General features: G+C 50.8%; 5 protein-coding genes across 5 annotated transcripts; 2 read left to right on the forward strand and 3 right to left on the reverse strand.

Moving 5' to 3' along the window:
- Positions 1 to 1030: 1030 nt before the first annotated feature.
- On the forward strand, positions 1031 to 4720 carry N7532_008835 (hybrid sensor histidine kinase/response regulator; the record flags this gene model as incomplete). Its single annotated transcript, XM_056621327.1, has 2 exons — positions 1031 to 4360; positions 4418 to 4720. The coding sequence occupies 2 exons, from the start codon at positions 1031 to 1033 to the stop codon at positions 4718 to 4720; spliced, it is 3633 nt and encodes a 1210-aa protein (XP_056472133.1).
- A 184-nt stretch (positions 4721 to 4904) lies between these two features.
- On the reverse strand, positions 4905 to 7714 carry exg2 (putative exo-beta-1,3-glucanase; the record flags this gene model as incomplete). Its single annotated transcript, XM_056621328.1, has 4 exons — positions 4905 to 5322; positions 5384 to 6390; positions 6448 to 7050; positions 7271 to 7714. The coding sequence occupies 4 exons, from the start codon at positions 7712 to 7714 to the stop codon at positions 4905 to 4907; spliced, it is 2472 nt and encodes an 823-aa protein (XP_056472134.1).
- A 1676-nt stretch (positions 7715 to 9390) lies between these two features.
- N7532_008837 (serine/threonine-protein kinase) lies at positions 9391 to 11464 on the reverse strand (the record flags this gene model as incomplete). Its single annotated transcript, XM_056621329.1, has 7 exons — positions 9391 to 9946; positions 10000 to 10484; positions 10545 to 10700; positions 10776 to 10980; positions 11036 to 11147; positions 11210 to 11332; positions 11422 to 11464. 7 exons carry the CDS (start codon positions 11462 to 11464, stop codon positions 9391 to 9393), a joined length of 1680 nt encoding a protein of 559 aa, XP_056472135.1.
- A 4251-nt stretch (positions 11465 to 15715) lies between these two features.
- N7532_008838 (uncharacterized protein) lies at positions 15716 to 18427 on the forward strand (the record flags this gene model as incomplete). The annotated part of the gene is made up of 2 exons (XM_056621330.1): positions 15716 to 17425; positions 17468 to 18427. 2 exons carry the CDS (start codon positions 15716 to 15718, stop codon positions 18425 to 18427), a joined length of 2670 nt encoding a protein of 889 aa, XP_056472136.1.
- Positions 18428 to 19128: 701 nt separating this feature from the next.
- On the reverse strand, positions 19129 to 19458 carry N7532_008839 (mitochondrial 54S ribosomal protein bL33m; the record flags this gene model as incomplete). Its single annotated transcript, XM_056621331.1, has 2 exons — positions 19129 to 19298; positions 19446 to 19458. The coding sequence occupies 2 exons, from the start codon at positions 19456 to 19458 to the stop codon at positions 19129 to 19131; spliced, it is 183 nt and encodes a 60-aa protein (XP_056472137.1).
- Positions 19459 to 20505: the final 1047 nt, after the last annotated feature.

Consider the following 20505-nt stretch of genomic DNA (forward strand, 5'->3'; position numbering starts at 1 on the left):
GCTTGCTTCTTCCTAGTATTGTTGGGCTATCATTGAGGTGATTATTTGAAGTGTATGATTATTGAGAGCAATTGAGCGACGAACTGAAAAGCAGCTATCGAAACTTATAGGCTCACGTATGCAGAGTGTAGTACCTTGAACAGAATACTAAATTAAACTAGTGTATAGACGGAGTTCAGCTCGCGAAAGGGACACTCGGATGTAACGCCACGGGCTGAGGCAACTAAATAGCTGTCTAGACCTTGCTGGAACCAAGGTCAGCTAGGTATCACCGAAAATAGAATGGCGTTGCTCTATTTTGGAAGTGGGGATCCCTACATATTGTCCAGAAAGAGTCGATTCATCCTGCACAGGATTGCAGTGGGAGATTGACAAAAGCTGGCACAAGGAATGGCACTCGATGTAGCCCATAAAGTTTTGTTTCTAGAGCTCTCGTGAGCTTGGAGAGTGGCTGAGGTGCACGTGGACCTTGATTGGTGCTGAGACAATTCAACGAGCTGTCGAACGGGTACCTCCACTAAAGCTTGCCCATGGCTCAAGAATTCTGGATTGCGAATCATTATAATCCTTTATTATGCCCTGCAAACCAGGCGAGGAAACCAAAGATGGGCTTTTGTTGGATGTTTCCATTGATGAAGTAGCTTGCCGATAGGTCTCGGCCTACGGAGAGTGCAAGAGAGAGGATTGTTCGGTACGCAGAGGCGAAAATTGAGTGCATATTTCCGGGGACTGGGGAATTCTTTTCTCTTTAATTGAGTGGGTTTGTCTCTCAGCTTATTCTTCATGCAACTTCTTTCCTCCTTCCTTTTATTCACCAAACCTTCATTCTTTTAACCGATGGTGTCTCACAGCTAGAACTTTGTCCCTGTGGGATATCATCTAGGGTTATAGGTGAGTCCCATCCGCTGTTCCGGATCATAATTATTGTAGATATTTGACAGAATGTGTCGTACAAGTATTGACAATTTTTCTTGCCAGAGCTAGACGACCGCTCAGAAGAAAATCCGATAAACAATTTCACGTGGCAGCAATGACCTCCTCGCCGAAACTTAGCACCCACGACGATTGCAGAGCCGTCAACAACGACCAAGATGAGCAAGATGACAGAGCCACAGATAGCCGCCAAACCCTCGCTCGCACACTTTCTATTCCACAGTCAATGTGCATCCTGTCCGACACGAAGCCCGAGATACCCACGGTGACGGAGCTGGATCCACCAAAGTTAAAGCTGCCCCAACTCGGCAGTGACAGCATCGAGAAGGTGTTTCCAGTACGGTCCGTTCTTTCCTTTGATTCCACTCCTTCCTCGGCCATCCAGACACCCCCGCTCGATAAGCTGGAAAGTCCGCTCTCGCCGTTTTCAGATGCAGTTCGTGTGAACGGACTGTTTGATGAGAAATCTAGAACGCGGCCATCGCAGCCACCAACAGCAGAGCCCAACGAGCCTACGCGAGCATCGAGAAGACCGAACTACCTTTCCCGGCTACGAGAGCAAAAGCATGAGCTGAGTGGCTACCCTTCACCGCTATCGACTCTCCCGATACGAAAGCACCGTCCTTCAGAAAACACGTCTTTTTCTTCGAACGAAATCAATCATCATAGCAGCGGTGACTCGCATGACAAGAGCATTCAACTGCATGATTTTGTTCATGAGTGCGGAGGTATCCTGACAACCAGCAAAGCACCAGAGGGATTGCTATACTCGCAGGACGACGATTCGAATATTTCCATACAAGGGTTCGGTGCCTTAATCGTGCTGTTTGGGCTTGAAGGTAACTACATTGTCCAAGCGGCTAGCAGCAACTCAAAAGAGGTTATCGGAATTTCGCCAGATGAGCTTTTTGAACTGGCATCTATCTGTGATATCTTGCCTAAGGTTCAACAACAGGACTTTATTTCCCATGCCGAGATGGTTCTAGACGATGGGCATGATGTGGAGCTGTCGGGACCAGAAGTGATCTGTCTCTCCATGAAGAATTCAGATGGTCATGCAAATCGCTTCTGGTGTACCATGCATACAAGCAAGGCTTACAAGGATTATCTCATCTGCGAGCTGGAGCCAGAAACGGAAGACCTAGAGCCAGGTATTCTGAACATGTTGCCTCCTATCTTTCAACAAATATCGAGTGCCCAGACAATGGATGAGCTTGGTTGGAATGCGATTTCAAGTCTTCAAAGCCTTGCTCGGTTTGATAGAGTGACTATGTACCATTTTGATGGCAATCGCAATGGAACTGTTGTTGCTGACTCTGTTGATCCAGCCCTGGGTATCGACTCCCTGGGGGGCATGAACTTCACAGAGTTTACATTCAACGAGCAACTGAAAACTGAATATCTTCGGAACACTGTCTCATTAGCTTACAGCAAGAAAGCTCCTCTCGCGGACTTGACTTACAGATTTTCCATTAGCAAACTTGGGCTCGATCTGTCACATTGCTATTTGCAAGCATCACCAGCGAGCACACAGCAAATCTCGAGCTCTCAGATAACTGCTTGCATGTCTATTGGCATATATGTTTTCGGAAAACTCTGGGGTTTGGTGTCCTGCCAGTCTTACGACCAGAGCTTCAAGCTCCATCCACTCCTCCAGAGAGTATCATGGCTCATAAGCGAAACACTGTCGAGTAACATTGAGCGTCTCTCCTACTCGTTGCCATTCCAGAATCAGGAATACATCTACCCGGAGGCAGACAATAGTTCACAAGGAAGTCCGAATGAATTCTCCGCTGATATCCTTAGTCTGTTTGGTGCAGATTACGCCGCAGCATCAATCCTAGGCGAAACCAAGATTCTGGGAAAACCACAGGACTCATCAGAGGTATTGGCCTTGCTCGAGTATCTGCGGGCTAAGAATATCGACACTGTTCTCTGGTCAACCGACATTCTTTCTGATTTTGACGATCTCGACTACGCACCCGGCTTCCGTCATCTGGTCGGACTACTCTACATACCCCTTTCAACAGACGGCCACGACTTTATGACCTTCTTCAAAAGCGAGATGGGATGTCTTCCGATCGATTTGGCTCAATCTAATGAGTGGTCGGCATCAGAACTTGGCAAAGCATCCATGCTATCTCTGATGTACCGAACATTCACCGACATCTGGCAAGAGAAAGAGGCGGCAATGCAAAACAATCAACTACTGCGACTCCTACTCGCCAACTCAGCCCACGAGTTCCGCACGCCCTTGAATGCGATTATTAATTATCTCGAAATTGCCCTAGACGGAAACCTCAACCAAGAAACGCGCGAGAACATCTCCCGATCGCACTCAGCATCCAAATCCCTCGTTTACATCATCAACGATCTCCTCGATCTGACAAATGCAGAAAACGGACAGAGACTCATCAAAGATGAAGTCTTCAGTCTCTCTGAAACACTCTGCGAGGCAACCAACATTTTCTGGGAAGAGGCAAGACAGAAACAGGTTGATTTGCAGGTCGTTCAGCATTCGGCATTGCCGCCGGTTCTGGGTGACCAGCGCCGAGTTCGTCAGGTTATTACGAATTTGATCAGCAACGCTCTTCAGCATACGTCTGTTGGTGCGGTAACGATTGAGTCTTGTATTCTTTCGGAATCTTGTGAGCCTGGACACATTGCTATTGAAGTCGCCATACATGATACCGGTTCTGGCATGCCTCAGGAAACTATGGAGACGCTTTTCTGTGAGCTTGAGCAGGTTTCCAATAAGGGGTACATGCAGCATCTCAAATCGTGCCGGAAGACTTCCGATACGGCTTCTTTGGAGACGGACAGCGTACTTGGCCTTGGGCTTGCACTGGTGGCGCGGATCGTTAGTAACATGAATGGGCAGCTCAGCTTGAAGTCGGAGGAAGGTAGTGGGAGCTGTTTCAAAATTCGCCTCAGATTCCCTCTGCCTTCAAATCAGGATGGTGCACCAGCAATGCCAGATGGTCAAACACGACAAGAAAAAGAACCTTCTTTCTGCGAAAAGGATAAATCTGAACAAAAACAGGAAGAGACTGCTAAGTCGAAAGATCCCCTAGCATACCGCTGCGGTGATGGCGCCTCAAATATCGAGGAACTGGGGCGGCAAGATGGATCCTTCGTTGATGTTGACGTTTCTTTAGAGGGCGGAGAATCTCGAAGTATCGCCCTGTCGACGTCAGATCAAATTACGCTAGAATCAACGTCAGGACCCGATCCTGAGTCCAAAGCAGACAGAAATACAGAGCTCAATATCCTCGTCGCAGAGGATGACCCGATAAATAGCACTATCGTGCGAAAAAGACTTGAGAAGTTCGGATACTCCATACGGATGACAAGCAATGGCAAAGAGTGTGCTGGGGTCTTTCGAGAGAATCTTGGTTCCTTCAATGCGGTTTTGATGGATCTTCAGGTGAGTGATGTACCTTGAAAAATGCTTTTTTTGGTACATGAGCTGATCAAAGACAAGATGCCCATTGTGGATGGCTCAAGCGCCACAAAGATGATTCGCGAGCATGAGGCCGAACTATCTACCCAGCAGAATCGCATACCTATTTTCGCTGTCTCGGCCTCATTGGTGGAGAGAGATCGGCAGTCCTACATTGACAGTGGTTTTGATGGATGGATCATGAAGCCGATCGACTTCCACCGTGTGCATGTACTTCTGGGTGGAGTGTCATGTTCCGACGTTAGAAATGGCTGCCTCTACCAGCCAGGGATGTGGGAGCAGGGAGGCTGGTTTGAACCCAGTGAAGTGAGTGGCGATAGATGAGAAGCCAGATCATGAAAATCGATTGGTAAAAGAGCTTAGTAAATACATGAGGTTCTTTCAGGGGGTATGTTGGTCTAAAATAAATACAAAAACATGTCCAAAAATGCAAGGCAGCAGATGCCAAGCGCCAAAATGTGAAAGAAAACGTAAAACATAATACAGATAAAAGGCGTATTCGTTGACATCAATAATACTCCGGCAAGCCCAGTCCCGAGAAATCGGGAATATCGTCGCCGCATTTAAAGGATGGTGAGTATGCTTTCTCAGGCATATAGCCGTTCTTCCAGGCGGTGCGGTAGCTCCACTGCGCGGCAGATTCGGTACGCCAGGTCCAGTAGAACCAGCCTTGTGCAGTTTCGAAAGCAGACATCTGCGCCTCAGCGTATGTTTGAAGCCACTTCTTGTAGGCGTCCGAGTATTCGGATGGGTCTGCATTTGCCTTGTCGCAGCTGCAGTTTCCGTCATCGGCGGTAGGACAGTATGCCGTCGAGTCACTTATATCATATGTTCCTTCCCACCGCGTGCCACGGCCGACATTGTTGACATACTCGGCGCAGTCGGTGTCTGCTTGAGACCACTCGCCGCAAATCGTGGGGCCCCATCTGTTTGTTTATCCTTTGTTAGCTCGATTCGGTATTCTCGCGGATGGGATGGTGGACATACCCTTTGCTTGTGCTGTTGATTTCTTGAATCATATCGTACCAGTTTTTGCAGATAATTTCCACTTTAGCAGTGTGGTTGAGAACGATCTCGCCAGTGTTGAAGGTGGTGTATTGATGGGTGTCCAAGTACATATCGCTTGGTCGGTCCTTGAACATATTGTCCCACTTGTCGAGATTGAGGAACCCGTCATGCAGAACAACAGTGGCTTCGACACCATTTTTGCGAACAAGTTCCGTTGCCTCCTGTGTCCAGCCGAGGACCTTTTCAACGGACAACGAAAGGAGCAGGGGCTCATTGACAAGTCCGTAGATAGTCACAATATTCTTGTATCGATCCTGGGCAAAGAATTGAGACAATTGATCATGGATATCCAGAGATCGCTGTCGGTTCAGCTCGCCATCAGTGCCATTCAACCACCCAATGCTGCCCTGGTGGCCACTGTGGTTCCATCCATTCTGACTCCCTGGCAATCCATGAAGATCGAGTTTGACGCGGAGTCCATATTTGCGACACCATTCAATTGCTCGCAGGAGATAACGCCAGCCAATCTTGGGAACATAAGGATCGCCATCGTAAGTCGTAACGACCCAGTAGGAATACGGGATGCGGACGTGGTCCAGTCCCGCCTGTTGAATCTCGGAAATGTCTGACTCGGTGATGAACTCTGCGTAGTGCTTTTCAATAGTGTTCGATGCAGATGAACCGAGCTTTTGAGTCAGTGTCCATTCATCAATGACTTGGTCGCGGTGGCCCTCGAAGAGAGAAGGCGCAATGAAAGGCTCGAGAGAGAGCCATCCACCGATATTGACACCGCGGATGGGCTGAGAGCCATAAGGGAACTTTTCGTTGAGGGGAGGAACCTTGTCGTTTGCTCTCGTGGAATCATCCCACGATGAGTTCAGGCCCATAAGGTGCAAGCCGCCGACAGTTGCGTTAGTGAAGGTCAGATTGAAGCCTTCGGTGTCGTACCAGGTGAAGGGGTCAAGGAAAGTTCCTTGTGCATAAGACTAAAACGATTGTTAGTAACTCATCTCTCATGAAGGGTCAACAGAAGGTCGACTGACAGGAATGCTGTCACGGCTAATACTGTCTAGATTGGAATTTGAAGGGCTTGAACCATCCGAGGAGCCACTGTCACTGCTAGAGTCGTCGCTCTTGTTCTGGGACTCCACCGCAGCAACCGGGATGATAATGGCAAGCAACAAGATCACCAGCACGACAGAGCCAAGGATGATCCGCTTCTGTCTTGACCAGTTGGCCCAGAACTTCCACCGAGACGGTTGATCTCCGTCGTAGCTATAATAGCTTTGCTCTTTCTTCCATTGATCGTCCATGGCCGGACCGCCACCTCCTCGGCGACGCATATTCATCTCGGGGCTGCGTCCTTCCTCGAGGTATGCACCAGACACAACTCGGGCACCAGACTTGTGCCTCGACCTGCCCTCGGCAATCTCGTCGCCCAAGGCCGCTGCTCCGGCAGCACCAGCAGTTCCAGCCAATGCAGCTCTCTTCTTCTGTCTTCGCCGCTCTCGCCTGGCCTCATCTTCCTCGCGAGATCGTTCCGCTCGATCAGCACGTTTATTTTCAGACGCCAACTTCGCCAATGCATCTGCACTCAGCAGATGTGATGCGCTGCTCGTCGACTCTGAGCTCTGATGCTTCCTTGACTTTGAAGCTGGTGCAACAACCTCAGCTTCCATACTCGTCTCTCTCCCCCCTCTCTCTCTCTCTTTCTCTTTCCCTTTCCCTTGCCCTTTCTCTTTCTCTTTCTCTTTCTCTTTCTCGCTCTCGCTCTCGATGCCTCTCTTTTCTCCTCTGCCGTCTAGCTTCAGCCTCAGTATCTCGCTCCACATCCTCACTCCTCTCCCGATACCTCCGCTCTCTCACATCTTTAGTGGGACTCCGACTATCATCCCCTTCATAACGGCTCCTCCGGTATCCCTCGCGATCTCGCTCTCGATCCCGCCTCTTAATAGGCGACGTAGCAGGCGACTCTTTCGCCTTGGATCTCTCCCTCCTCCGCTCTTCAACAGCCTCATTGTAAGCCCGCTCTTCTTCACGCTGTCGCCTTCTCTCCCTCCGCTCCCTCTTCTCCCTTCTCCGCTCATCCTCATCCTCGCTCACATCCCGTCCAGATCCCGCATCGTAAGAATCGTAGCCGAACTCCGCACCGCGGAATCGGTATTTGCCCCGCGCGCCGGGACCGGAGACCTCGCCCCCATCCTCGTATCGATCGCGGATGTACTCGTGGTTCCGGTCTCGGTCGCGGCGGTGCTCGCGTGCGCGATCGCGTGAGTTGTAGCGGTCGCGGCTGCGGGAGTCTCCAGGCATGTTCTGCGGGTATGTCGATCCGCCCTGGGGGGGGGAGGGGGGGAGGTATGTGACTGATCGGAGGAGGGGGGACGATGATTGATTGCCGTTTTTGGTGCTTGGTTCAGAATCGATAGGAGAGTGTGGGTGTCGAAGGAACGAGGAATGTCGCTGGGAATGTCGTGTCTCTTGTTTCCCCCGAGAAACGTGCCGTCGACAGCTTGGCTCTTGGCTTGGGCTGCACGGAGCTGACGGGGGAATGTGGGAGGGAGATTCGATCCGGTCGAAATTGGAATTCAGGAGAAAGGAGCGACCATTTCACGGGATGTGGCAACTTGGCTCTCCTTTCTGAAATGGTGATGTCGGGAACTGGTTTTTGGATCGGTGCGACGTGATGCGCTTGTGGGTGAACTTCGGAGTTTTGTTTTGCTTTTGCCCGATGCGCCTTAGTCTCCGCGGGACACTTCGATCCTAAGGCTTGCCACGCAATCCGTAGGACTCTTGTGCGCACTTGGTACCATTGAATGGCCAAAAATCGTGAGGCCAAGGTGACTATATTCTTGGTGCCTTGGTGTCTTTGATCGGGGTGGAGTCTGCGACATCACATCGTTGTTGCGGAGCAACGAAACAGTAGAGCCTGATGTTCATTGCGAGATGTACATCCACTTGCAACTAAAAGCATATCTGATACTGCCATAGTACCAGCACGTGGGGTATCAAATGGGACAAGTTTGATTTTTATCACATCGGTTGTTAGTGATTAGCCAGAACAGGGGCCGTGAAGAGAAGATCCGTGAAATATACTGCTGTTCTAACTGAATCAGCGTGGTGGGTCCTGGAGGCCTTGGGTAGAGTGTCATGGTGTATAGTATATAATCTAGGTAGAAAATACCATGTTTCCTACCCACCAAAGAGAATTAGACTGCGAGGAACGAAAAGTGGATTTGTGATGGATATTGATTTCTATCTACATAATACGTCCCAATGAAACGGACATGAGGCATCTCATAGGTGAGATCGCGTTGAACAGACAATATAAACACAGAAGCACCTCCCACAAATGCAACGAGCACCAGTCTCTCTCTAGTCAACACAAGGAAACTGCCGTGTTCATTATAAACCTGGGTATGAGAACTCCAACAGAAATCCAGACAATATGAAAACAGTTGAAGATATGCCAATGCAGACGGCCAGATGGCCTACCGGCTGGTCAACAGAGGGTGTCCATCTGTACAAATTGGGCGCAGAAAAGACGAAGACAAGAAACATCACGAATAAATAAATATGAAATTGACGCTGGGCCCGGGGAATCTAGAAGAACGAAAATGGGTGCCACGGGCAACCCTGGCTGCACGAATGCAGAATACGTAAGATGGGGGAGACCCCATATAATTTTTTTTTTCAGAAATCGGGAATGCCCAGCCAGAGTTGGTGGCAAGGAGAACCCGAATCATCCCAGGGCTTCCAGCCTGACCGAATAGTGGTCTCGCGAGCGAGACGACGCTGCTGGTATTAGCCAGCAATAGAAGATGCATGGCAGTTTGAGCCACAGCCACACTGATCAGGCGGAGTGGAGATTATATCAAGACTTTTGGAAGCAACACTGAGCCGCTGTGACCAGTGCTTGCTGATCAAAACCATGTACCGATAATAATCCACGGAGGTCAGCAACAACGTTGGTTGCACGGTGAGACCTCTCAGCTGCTGATGATCTGTCTGGCGCCCTCCTTACCGAGAACACCCGGCTCGCTAGGCTTGGGGCTGCGATCGCGGCCCTTTTTGCGACTGAGGAACGAGAGCATGCCGCTGTTCGAACCTTTACCTTTGCCTTCGGAACCCTCCAGGCCTTCAGCGGGGAGGGTCGAGCTGTGGTTGGAGAGTTCACTCCAGCTTCCAGCTTCATCGAGAACCATTTGTACGCCGCCTCCCTTGCTCATCTTCCGTGTAGCTCCACGCGGGCGAGATGTAGGTGGCAGTGGGCGATGGAAAGATGGGGTGGTAGGGGGAGGCGACGCCGATGCGCGGGTTGATGGAGAAGGAGGCGGGTAAGGGGAATGCGGATCATTTGGATCGAGGTTCTCACTGACCGTAGTCAGATTGTTCTCATGTTGCGGTTGGGGAATTGGAGGCAGGGGAGCCTCATGTCGCGGCGGTGATGAGGCGTGCGCGTGGGATTCGGGGTGGGAAGGGTGGCGGGCGTGACTAGTTGTTGTAGCAGTCGCAATGGGAAGGATGTCTTCGGGGTTACTGAGCCTAGATTGTAAGTTAAGGTGCCCCGAGGTAAATGGATGTCGGGGTTTACTCACGTTGCAGCCGCAATGGCTTCCGCAGCATTGCCTTGAAAGCTGACAGTGGTATAATCGAAAGGCTCGAACATTGTTTCTATCAAGCGGTGCAGCTCATCCTCGCGAATTTCTTTGGCGGTAGCATCCTCACGCAGCTCGGCGCGAGGCTTCTGTCGCCGGGCCCGAGCCTCTAAGGGTGCTTCCTCCAGAAGCAGCTCCTCCAGATCGTACGTCGCGTCGAAGTTCGTCTTGTCGCTGGAAGGTCGGAACACAGGAGGAATCTCTTTGCGCTCGAGAGCAGCGAAGTCCAGATCTGCGAAGAAGATGTGCGAGGTGAAGCTTTCGAATCCAATGGCACCGATGCGGCGACTTCGGTCGCGTTCCATCAATGCTCCCATGGCTCGCAGACAAGGAACTGACACGGCCGGGTTTGTGACGTAGTACTTCGGTTGGGCTTTCTTGATGTTTTCGCTCAGAGTGTCTTGACTGCGGCCTTCGAATGGTCGCTGTACCGAGTTAGCTTAATGAGGATGTGGTCTAATTGGCTGCGTCAAAAATCGACATACCTTGTTGTAGATGCACTCGTAGAAGGTGACACCCAGCGACCACCAATCGACCTCGAAATAGTAACCGCTGCCCTCGTATACTTCGGGAGCTAGGTACGCCAACGTTCCAGACTTGCTCGTGAGAGGCTTTCCCGGTCGAAAATCGGATGCCACATTCTAGGTTGAACGAAGTAAGTTGCCGTTCCCGCGTATGACACTGCGAATGGAGGAGGGAAGGGGGTTGCGACATACAAAATCAGCCAAGTGGACATGGCCTTCCGAGTCCAGCAGCACATTGTCGGGCTTAAGGTCTCGATGAATAATACCCTGCGAATGAATATACTTCAGGGCGCAACCCAGTTCGGCCATCCAGAACCGCACTGCTTCCTCCGTGAAGCACTTCCGTGAAATATGAAAGCGGAGATCACCACCATTCATCAGATCGACCACAATGTAACTATTTTGCAGTCAGCGACACGCCCCCCCAGCAATTCATAACCTCGGCAACTCACATGTACTCCATATCTTGGAAACTGTATCGCAAGTTACAAAGGAATGGGTGATTCAGATGCTCAAGCATTCTTCGTTCACGAATTATATTCCGTACACTCTCCGAACGAACGACTGGACGGTCGATTAGCCATGTCTCGGGTATTCGCGGGGCACTATCAGGGAAGTTGACGTACCCTCTTCCTTGCGAATATACTTCAGCGCGAACGTGAGGCCGGTATCTTTGCGCTCGACAATGCGGACTTTACCGAATGCACCTTTGCCGACCACACGAAGGAGGCGGAAATGGTTTAGGTTGACTTGATAATGGCAGTCAGTACATGTGCGATCTCTCACGAGAGTGGCTGATGCTCGACGCGTCTAGGGAGTTATTTTCTCTTGGACATACCCGCATCGTTGCAAGCCACCGGCTTTCCCTGAGAATTTCCCATGGCGACGGGGACAGATGGGGAATGACGGAGGTTATTTGGAGCAGGAACTTCCCGACCACATCACAGTCGCTCAAGAGTCTTTGGGAAAGGATAACTCGGTTCACAAGGGCTCCGTTGAGACGACAACGAAATCACGATATACAGTGTTGGTGGCTATTGATCGTGAGACACGAGTTCCATGGGAGGAAATGGTGTTCCGGAGGTAGGATCGCACCGCGCGGGAGGGGGAGGGGGATTCAATGCCGGGAGATGCGAATTCGATCAGAGCACGACCACGCGATAGCTGTCACCGCTGCCGAGAACCTGAGAGAGGTAGAGACGGGATGATGTCGAGCAGGCCGCGAAAATACGAGGCAGGAGATTGGCGAGCGCACGGCGGAATAAGTATACTCAAGGAAAAAGGTGAAGGTCCGAGAGCGAATGGCTGAGCGCCGGCCGTTGGGGCTAACGGGAAGATCGGAGGCCGCAACCAAATGAAGCCAGCAAGGCAGGAGTGAAACGGGTCGAATTGGAAGCACTCGCGTGGTTAAGGCTGCTCGAATGTTGCGAACCTGAGGTGAAAGAAAGGGGAGGCGAGCGGTCAGCGTGGCAGAACGCCAATCACGCGGTGGACGAGAAAGGGGGAGTTTAGAGCAGCGGCGGATCGGCACTCCTCCACCCCCGTCGAGCTTAGCCGACCCCTGGTGGCTAACGGTGCCTTGCTGCTGCAATCGAAAATATACTCGTCGAATACGCCCAATGGGTCTTCAGCTGCCTGGGTACTTTTGGACTACGAATCGGCGCGCGCTGGCGGTTGACTCTCGAGATACTCCTTCTATCCCGATGACCATGCCCCGATCGGAGTCCACTGGGAGACCCACGGAGGCGAAAAATGTAAACTATAATATTTTGACGGGAATTCCTAGACTCTACCATCCGAGGAAGCACTGGGAGACGAAACAAACGATGCGGAATCCGATCACCCTGGCCCGTGGTCAGCGATACGAGATGCGTACCTCCTGCTCCTCCTGGAGGATGCGCATATCGACTCATGTAGAATGCCGGATCGGACCTTTGTCCCCAAGCGGCCGCACTGCAGAAACTCGCTGAAACTTTGTACCATTTCGACCTGTCAGATGCCTGCCAGTCTTGTTGCTCTGCTCGGCGGGGGCCCCGGGCTGGTCCGTGGATCATTTGTACTCATCCGGCCTTGCTGGTCACTCAGCGCTGCGCCTCGGAGATGCAATCGCCCTCGTCCTGCTGCGATCGAGCCAACCAGATCGACAACTGCACCGCGCCTCGCATATGATCGATCCTTCGGTTCCTCGCCACGCGAGTCTATTTCTCGTGGCCGCCACGTGTTGCCTGTAGGTCAGAGTACATGCTCACCTATTCTCTGTACAGAAGGATGCACTCCTTCTGGAGTGTTTCTCGTCGTACAGCAACGGTCGTGGAACCCCTGCAGAACATTCGACGTGTCTTGGGCGTGCATCGCGGCCAATCATGGCTGCTGCATGTCACCGAAAGTCCAAGGTACATCTGGCGCACTCATCACCGCGTCGATCCTCTCCAACGCGGGCTCCAACGCGGCCTCCAACGGGATGGTTCCTTGTATCGATCGCGCGGACGCCCGACATGACCTGCTCAATCTGCGTCAATCGCTTGTGCAACAGCGCAAATACTGACGATCAACCGGCTCTTGGCAGATGCACATTAAAGTTATAAGGCCGTCCACGTCTGGCCCACCGAGGGACGACTAAAGGCAGTATCCTGGTCGACGGGGCGTTTCATCTGCGCCTTGAGAAAGAAAAGGTGGCCCGCGCTGCATGCCTGGCCGTTTCAACCTTCAGCGGGTCCTTTTGGTCCTGGAGAACCCTCCGACTCAGGAGGCCGGGCTTCCGATGCCAGTGTTGGGTGCGCCTCTTGAGCCAGTCAGCCTAATTCTCAGCCTAATTCTGATCAAAGAAAATGAAATAAAATAGAATGGAGAAAAAAACTCACAAGATCCAGCTCAGATCGATGAGGCCGGCATCAGGCTGCACGCCATCATAGCCGATGGCTAGACTCGCATCCATTGTGCAACAAAAGACGACAAGAAAAATGAATGTGTGAAGCCCATGTCCTCCAGGGCTTTGCCACTGGCCCTTCTTTCCTCCCCCGTCCGGCCCACTGATCTTCCACCCGTAGGGCTATTGAGGTTAGATGAATGCTAATGCGACAGCATCTGACTCCGTACTATAGCTAGGGGGACCTCTCTCCGTCGATCCCAATATCCGTTATGTGCGACTTCTCGCCTAAATGGTCCCTTCCTAGCTGCTCGAGACAACTCCATACGAACTGGACTCTGATGGGTGGGGCGTTGCGGCCCCCACTACATGACGGCGCTGACGCTCGGGCTTTTGTACACTCTTAAAGGGGACTAGGTGCAGGTACTTGCGACGCAGAGAGGACTTTTTACGCGACGAGTCTTGTTTTGCTATCTACTAAATCACTAAATAAAATTGTGCACACGCCTCCGGAAAATCACGAAAATCACCGCCAGACGCAAAAGACCATATCCTTGAACATCATCTCGAAATCATACTGGACCTTGGGTTGGAATGTAAGAAGAAGTCTAGAACTGTCCTTTTCATGGATATCTCTTTGCATGAATCGGGAGAAGAAAAGCCCATTGGCTGCAAGTCTGGTATCAAGGGTGATCGTTCGGTTTTCTTCCGTTTCTGGTAGCAGCTCGAGAATTTTAGAGCTGGTGGAGACAACGAGCGTGCTCAATGTGCACCTCATCAACCTGCTTAAAATAATCCGATCTCTCTATGTGGTACCAATCAGGACAACCAGTTTCCTCCACAGGCCCATGGTCTTAGGGCAATCTGGCGAGCTCGCTTCTGAGTTGTCGCTTTCATCCAGAAAGCTCGTGTCTCCATCCTGAGCGCCTTCTGATAAGCTCACCGAGTCTTCATGTTGTTCGTTCATCCTGATTCGGGATAGGTTTGTTGGTAGTAAAATTTAGGATTGAATCGATGTTTCCTGACTTCCAGAGAAGTGGAAATGTTGTCCCTTGCGGACTTGATCTCTCTTTTAAAATGAGAGACGACACTAAAAGCCATGCAGAATGAAAGACGGGCCCTTTGTTTAAGGTCAGAGTAAATGAATAGAAAGAAGCCTAGAAGGACATCAGATCATAACCCGCTGAGGAACATCAAAAAAAGAGAAAAAAAAATTGATCAGAATCCTGGACCAACCATGAGGCCTCAAAGAAGTGCAACATTCAGAGCAACATCCCAAAGATAGAGCTGTCATCCTGACTCGCCCAGGAAATCAATGTTTGACTACAGAGCGATGCTGAGCTGGCTTCGAGAGCTTCACTGACAGAGGCCCTTACTTTTCTTGAATATATGGTCCGAATCTGGGACAAGTATGGCGCCGAGTTGAGCTTTGTTATCACGTCCGCCTTCGGCACCGGGCTTCGGGGGAGCAGCAGGATCGCTGGGGCTCACTCCGATCAAGATCCTGGGCGAGCCCGGTCTCTTGGATGCAGTTGAATAGAGTCAACAAACAGAACAGAAAATGAAAGTGGCAAGCCTATGTCATTTGGCTCGAGGAAGCATGAATCCTCGACTTTTGAAATAAGCCTTGAAGACAGAGTCGAACGGAGAGCCAGCGGGGGATTGTTCAAATTGAAATTCAGAAGCCGCTTGGGTACTATCATAGAACACCTATTTTCGTTAGAACCTGGTAGTAATTTTCAGGCAATCCTGCTGCATGCTGGACAGCCGAGGGGCATCCCCCGCTGTTAAGTCCAAGAGGGCAGGAGCATCCAAGGCGGTCTCTTACTTCCCTTGCTCTTCACCACTCCCCTCCTTTCGCCCTCGACAAATTCCAGGTTTAACCTCTCGCAACTTCTTCTGGGAAAAATCGATCGATTCAAAATGCAGAACGAGGTTTCTGGTCCAGTGGCAAGCGATGGCCCTTCGTCTGACTCGCAGACTCCAACCAGATTCGACCTGACGTCCACCGAAATGAGCGAGACAAGACCACCAATTCGCATGCAGCGCCCTCCAAGCTCTGGAATTGACCTGTCGACTTTTTCCTTTGCTAAACCGGCTTGCCATCAAAAGACATTCTCGCTACGAGCTCCGCCAAAGCACGCACCTCTCACCTCAGCTCTGTTCGGCACCGCAAGGGTTGAAGCTCGGCAGTCTCCATGTCACGACGGCAGCTCAGGGGCTCCTCAAGGCAGGTGCGTAAATTGGGCTGATCTGGAACATCTTGATGACATGCTCTAATCTACCTTGCAGGTCGACCAGCCCACGCCACGAGGCAGGCCGATGCCAACCCCAGACCAACCCAACTGAAGAGCGCACCTCCGATTCGGTGGAACCTCTTCCAGTTGTTGTATTACCTGCGATCGAAAAGGCGCCAAGGCTCACGACTATTCTTCAGAACACGAAGCAGGACAAGGAAAATGGCCGTGTAGCTCGGAAGAGGGTACCATCCCGGTCAGCCCCTCACTCGGAGTCGGGATCTGGTATATCCAAACGCCGCCGGGAGGTCAAGCCGCATCAATTCACCGAGGAGAAACTGTTTGAGCTCCTTATTGGAAAAATTAGAACGCGGGAGGAAAGAGAGGCCGCAGTTGCCGACATGCAGCAGCGATTACATACCGAAAACGTTCGCTTGAAAGAGGAAAACAGGGAGCTTCAAGAGAAAAACGAAATATACGAAGGGCGACTTGGCATCCTGGATGCAGAATCCAGATCTTACCGTTCTCAGATCAACGGCTGGAAAGAAAGAGTGTCCAGATTCAAAAAGATTGTCAACGACCTGGGCAGAGATTATGAAAATCTCCGAGCCGATACAGAAAGATTCAAGACAACGGCAACTGCTCTCCAGAATGACAGAAGCGACATACTCAATTCCATAAATAACATCAAGCTCCAAATTCTTCGGGCAGAAGAGTCGACTGATGAACAGCGCTCGAAAGTTTCTGACAGTGAGAAACAGATTGCTGTCCTGCAGCGGGAGGTACTCGCCTCTCGGGAGCGGGAGGGCCAGGCAAAGTCAGCCCTTGCTGAAGAAAAAAGGCGGAATGGCGTGCTAGAGTCATACGTTCAAAATTATTCTCGGAACCATATGAGACAGCTGAAGATGATCAGAAGTGATCACTCGCATCTGTTGGACAAACTGATGTCTGCCCTTGACAGTATTTCGGAAGGCTCTGAAAACTCGAGAGATACAGTTCTGTCCGAGATGCGATCTTGTTTTGACTCAATGGCGATTCGCCTGTCTGATCACGAGAAATCGGTCACCAACGCGAATGTTGATGTTTCGCACAGTATCCAAGAGAACACGAGGTTGATCGGAGTCGAGCTCGGCCCTGCGTCAAAGGTCGTCGAACAGCTCGGTCTTTGCAACAAGTCCCACGAAGCCTTAATGAACACATTAGGGGTAGTCTCACCAACATTGAGCGAGCTTGACACGTCGGTGAAGACTTTAGCCGCTGGCGGGAATCATCTCGTACACGAGCTGAAAAACTTTGGGACGAGGTTGGACGAGATTCAATTGCATGCAAACAACCAGGAGCTTGCCACGGAGTTGTCTGCCAAGTTCTCCGAGAATACCCAGCTTCAGATTCGACTCCACGACACCTGTTCGGATCTTGAGAACATACGAGTTAAATTGCACGAGCGAGAGGCAGAGAATCAGAAATTGGAAAGGTTGGTCACAGAATCAGGTGCCAAATGCCAGTCGCTTGAGCACCAGAAAATGCAAGTGGAGGCTGAAAACACTTGCCTGAAACGCCAAGTCGAGTCTTCTAAGGAGGATGCACGGAAATTGATTGATGAAGAGATTGCTTCATCCAGAACTGGGATGCAGGATGAGTACGAAGAGCAACTGCGGGTCATTCGACAAGAGAAAGGAAAGATCGAGACTTCGTCTGAAATGCTTGCGAGTCAACTTGAAGACGTACAGAAATCGTTGGTAAGTAGAAGTTTAGAGCATCACCTTGACATCTGCTGACAGAAGAAGGCTGAGGCCCAGAAATTGATCGACGACCAGAAGCGAGAGCGAGTCTCTTTGGTAGGTCACTCGGCGCAAGGCATGACAGATGCTGAAGATATTTTTCAGGTTCGCGAATCAGAGGAACGAATTCGACAGTTGACAGATTCAAATTCTTTGTCCATGGCCCAAGTGAGCGCTCAGACGGAAGATATCAAAAGATTCCAAGAGTCAGAAGCAGCATCGTGCATAGAAAGGGATGATTTGCAAGAGCAACTCAGACTGGCTCATGAAAAAGTTCACGAATTGGAGCAAAAGTCGACAGCCGTCAGAGCAGATCCTCCGATGACGGAGCCTTTCGTTGGAAATATCGTCCCTTTTTCGGCGGTTGAACGCCAGCTCGCATCCCAGCGAGGCGCGTCGCTTTGCTATGAGCCTGCTGATTTTGCAATGCTGTTTATGTCTGACGAGATGTGTCCCTCCTCGCCTTACAATGTCGAGGGTGCAAAGAAATCCGTGGCCAGCCCGGAGAAGACGTCACAGCAGGGCAAGGAACCACAAAAACATCAAGTTGATATTGCCGAGAAGATAGTCGAACCCTCTTCAAAGAATCAGTCGCCTGTCAGATCCAAGCGCAAAGCCGTCAACTTCAAGTCTCAAAAACTGCCGACGGACATCACAGAGCAAACATCGAGTACCAAGTCAATCCTGACGAAAGTGGAACATGAACCTGAAGACCGCCCTAGCAAAGTGACAAAGCATGTCCACAAGTGGACATACAGCCGAATTCGCAGCACAGGACCTGATATTCAACGCGAACAGTCCGCTGGGCCTTCTCATGTGTCTGTTGTCGAACGACGCACGAGCCCGAAAGGACTAGTGTCCGCTAACAGTGGCCAGAAAGCACCTACTCGTGGTGCTGGTCGGGGCCGGGGAAAACGGCGATCTCGAGGTAGGTCGAGAATGAAGCCAAGTTCCATTTGAACGAACCTTGTTCTCATGAAACTTAGCAAGCGAGCGCTACAATGCTCGCTTCAGTCAGGAGTAGTAACTTTATCACAAGAAGCAGATCAGACCCGGGGCCTTATTGATTAACATTGGCAGGAGATTGATTCACACGACTTTTCGGGTGACGATATCCGGCTTCGAACGCAGACCTTAATTGTCAATATTTATAAGACGAAGTATGTACCCGCTCGTGAAAATTTTGTCTTTTGGTCATGTCGTACGGTTTCTCTCAGGGAATTATCGATGCAACTTATCGAGAGGGTATGTAGTGGAATTGATTTTTTATCTTCAGTTGAAACCCAAAGCTGTAATGCTCAGAAACGCCAAACACAATGCTCCATCAAAGGAAGCCAAGGTGGAGCAGCGGGAGCTGACAGGACAGAACTCCCCATCATCCTCCTGACCAAACTTCCAAGGATATAATGTACACAAAATGGTTACACATCCCCACCACCGTCTCGCCGAAGACTTCGCTCCTTCAAAAATTTTAATCTAACACTCGATTCGGAGGGACCGATAGATGATGCGAGGCTCGTATCGATAATCGTGCAGGTTCGAAGGTCGACTTGCGTCGTCATCTGTCAGGACAAGGCCGCTAAACTGACGCAGAGCATCGGAGACATCGACGAAAAGCGGGTGGATCGGGAATCGAAAGGAAAAAGGCAAAGTATTCGAGTTTATTTCGCTTTGCCGCCCTTGGTCGCCTCCAAGAAGAGAACCTTCTTCTTCACGACGGGGTCGTACTTGAGCATGGAGAGGGGACGGTGCACACGCGGACGGATCATTGTGCGGTAGTAGCCGGTCATGGCCATGGAGATCAGGCGGACCGCAATGGTGCGAGATTTCGCTGCAGAGACGAATTGTGTTAGTGGTCATCATCGAACCCGGGGGGTTTGAAGTACTGCGCTGCCGTCGCCGCGGCACGGGAGGCCGAGCTTGTCGCCGATATTGGGGTAATTGGGGAGTTCTCTGGGGTATTTTGAGATAGACGTACCTTTTTTGGCCATTGTGGTCGACGTCCGGAGGACTTTGGGCTGTTGTTCGATGAGATGGGACTTTGAGGTCGGCGCCGGGCAAAATCGTGGGTGGTCACGTGCGGCTAGTCATCACATCCCAATTGTGAAGGCGCTCGTATATCACGTGACATTCATCTATCGCGCTCACATGTTGCATGTCTCAGGCTGAAGAGTCGCCGTGCATTTGACTGACGACGCAGGGGAAGCTTCCTCAAGCGAAGCGAATGAAATGCATAAAATGAAACATTTACCCAAAGTAAAAGTCCAGGACCTGGGAAACGCACGCAATATACGGGGCGTACTTTTCGGAATCTAGCGCGGAAGACAGACAACAGCACATGTCTAAGTGCCCACGGTTTGGTCGAATGTACAAGATCAAATACCGAGCGAGAGGCCCCTTTCGATCCCATTGGTGACTTTGTACCGTCGCACCTACCGAGAAACCAAATAATACAATCCATCCTGCCACTGAAGTTCTTTCTAACTCAGAAACTCCAATCATGAGCAACAAGCGCCGTGTCTTCGTTTCGCTACACCATCGCTGAGCTCTATCTCTCGGCGAAAACAGAGAGCGACTAGGTTATGTGGCTTACCACTGGGGAATTCACATCTCTCCCAAAAATTTAAAGGGCCTGACTGTTATGCCTTCGATGTGAGCGATGCAATATACTTTGATGAAAAACACCAGAGTCAGTGTCGACCCGAAGGGCAACTGGCGCTTTCGAGAGGCAGAAAATATCGACCCAGCATCAATCGGTCATCTTGTTGAAAGAGTCATGATTGGAATAATACCCAATAAGGTCACCCATGCCGAAGTTTGCAGTCTTTTAGAAGCGATTCCTCTTCCCATTAAGGACGCTCTACCTGCTGAGAACAGCGTTACTTGGACGAGAGCCACCATTTGCAAGCTTCGGGATCACAGCCTAGCTGAGCAATTTGACCTCGACCATTTCATGTACCGGGCGCTAGAGTTTGCGGATCGATGCCTACATATCTTAGGCACTGAGTCTACCATACCAGTCCTCAATTACACTGGCC

The sequence above is a fragment of the Penicillium argentinense genome, assembly GCF_028826775.1.
Source record: "Penicillium argentinense strain IBT 30761 chromosome Unknown utg000009l_segment0_segment0, whole genome shotgun sequence".
Classification (NCBI taxonomy): domain Eukaryota; kingdom Fungi; phylum Ascomycota; class Eurotiomycetes; order Eurotiales; family Aspergillaceae; genus Penicillium; species Penicillium argentinense.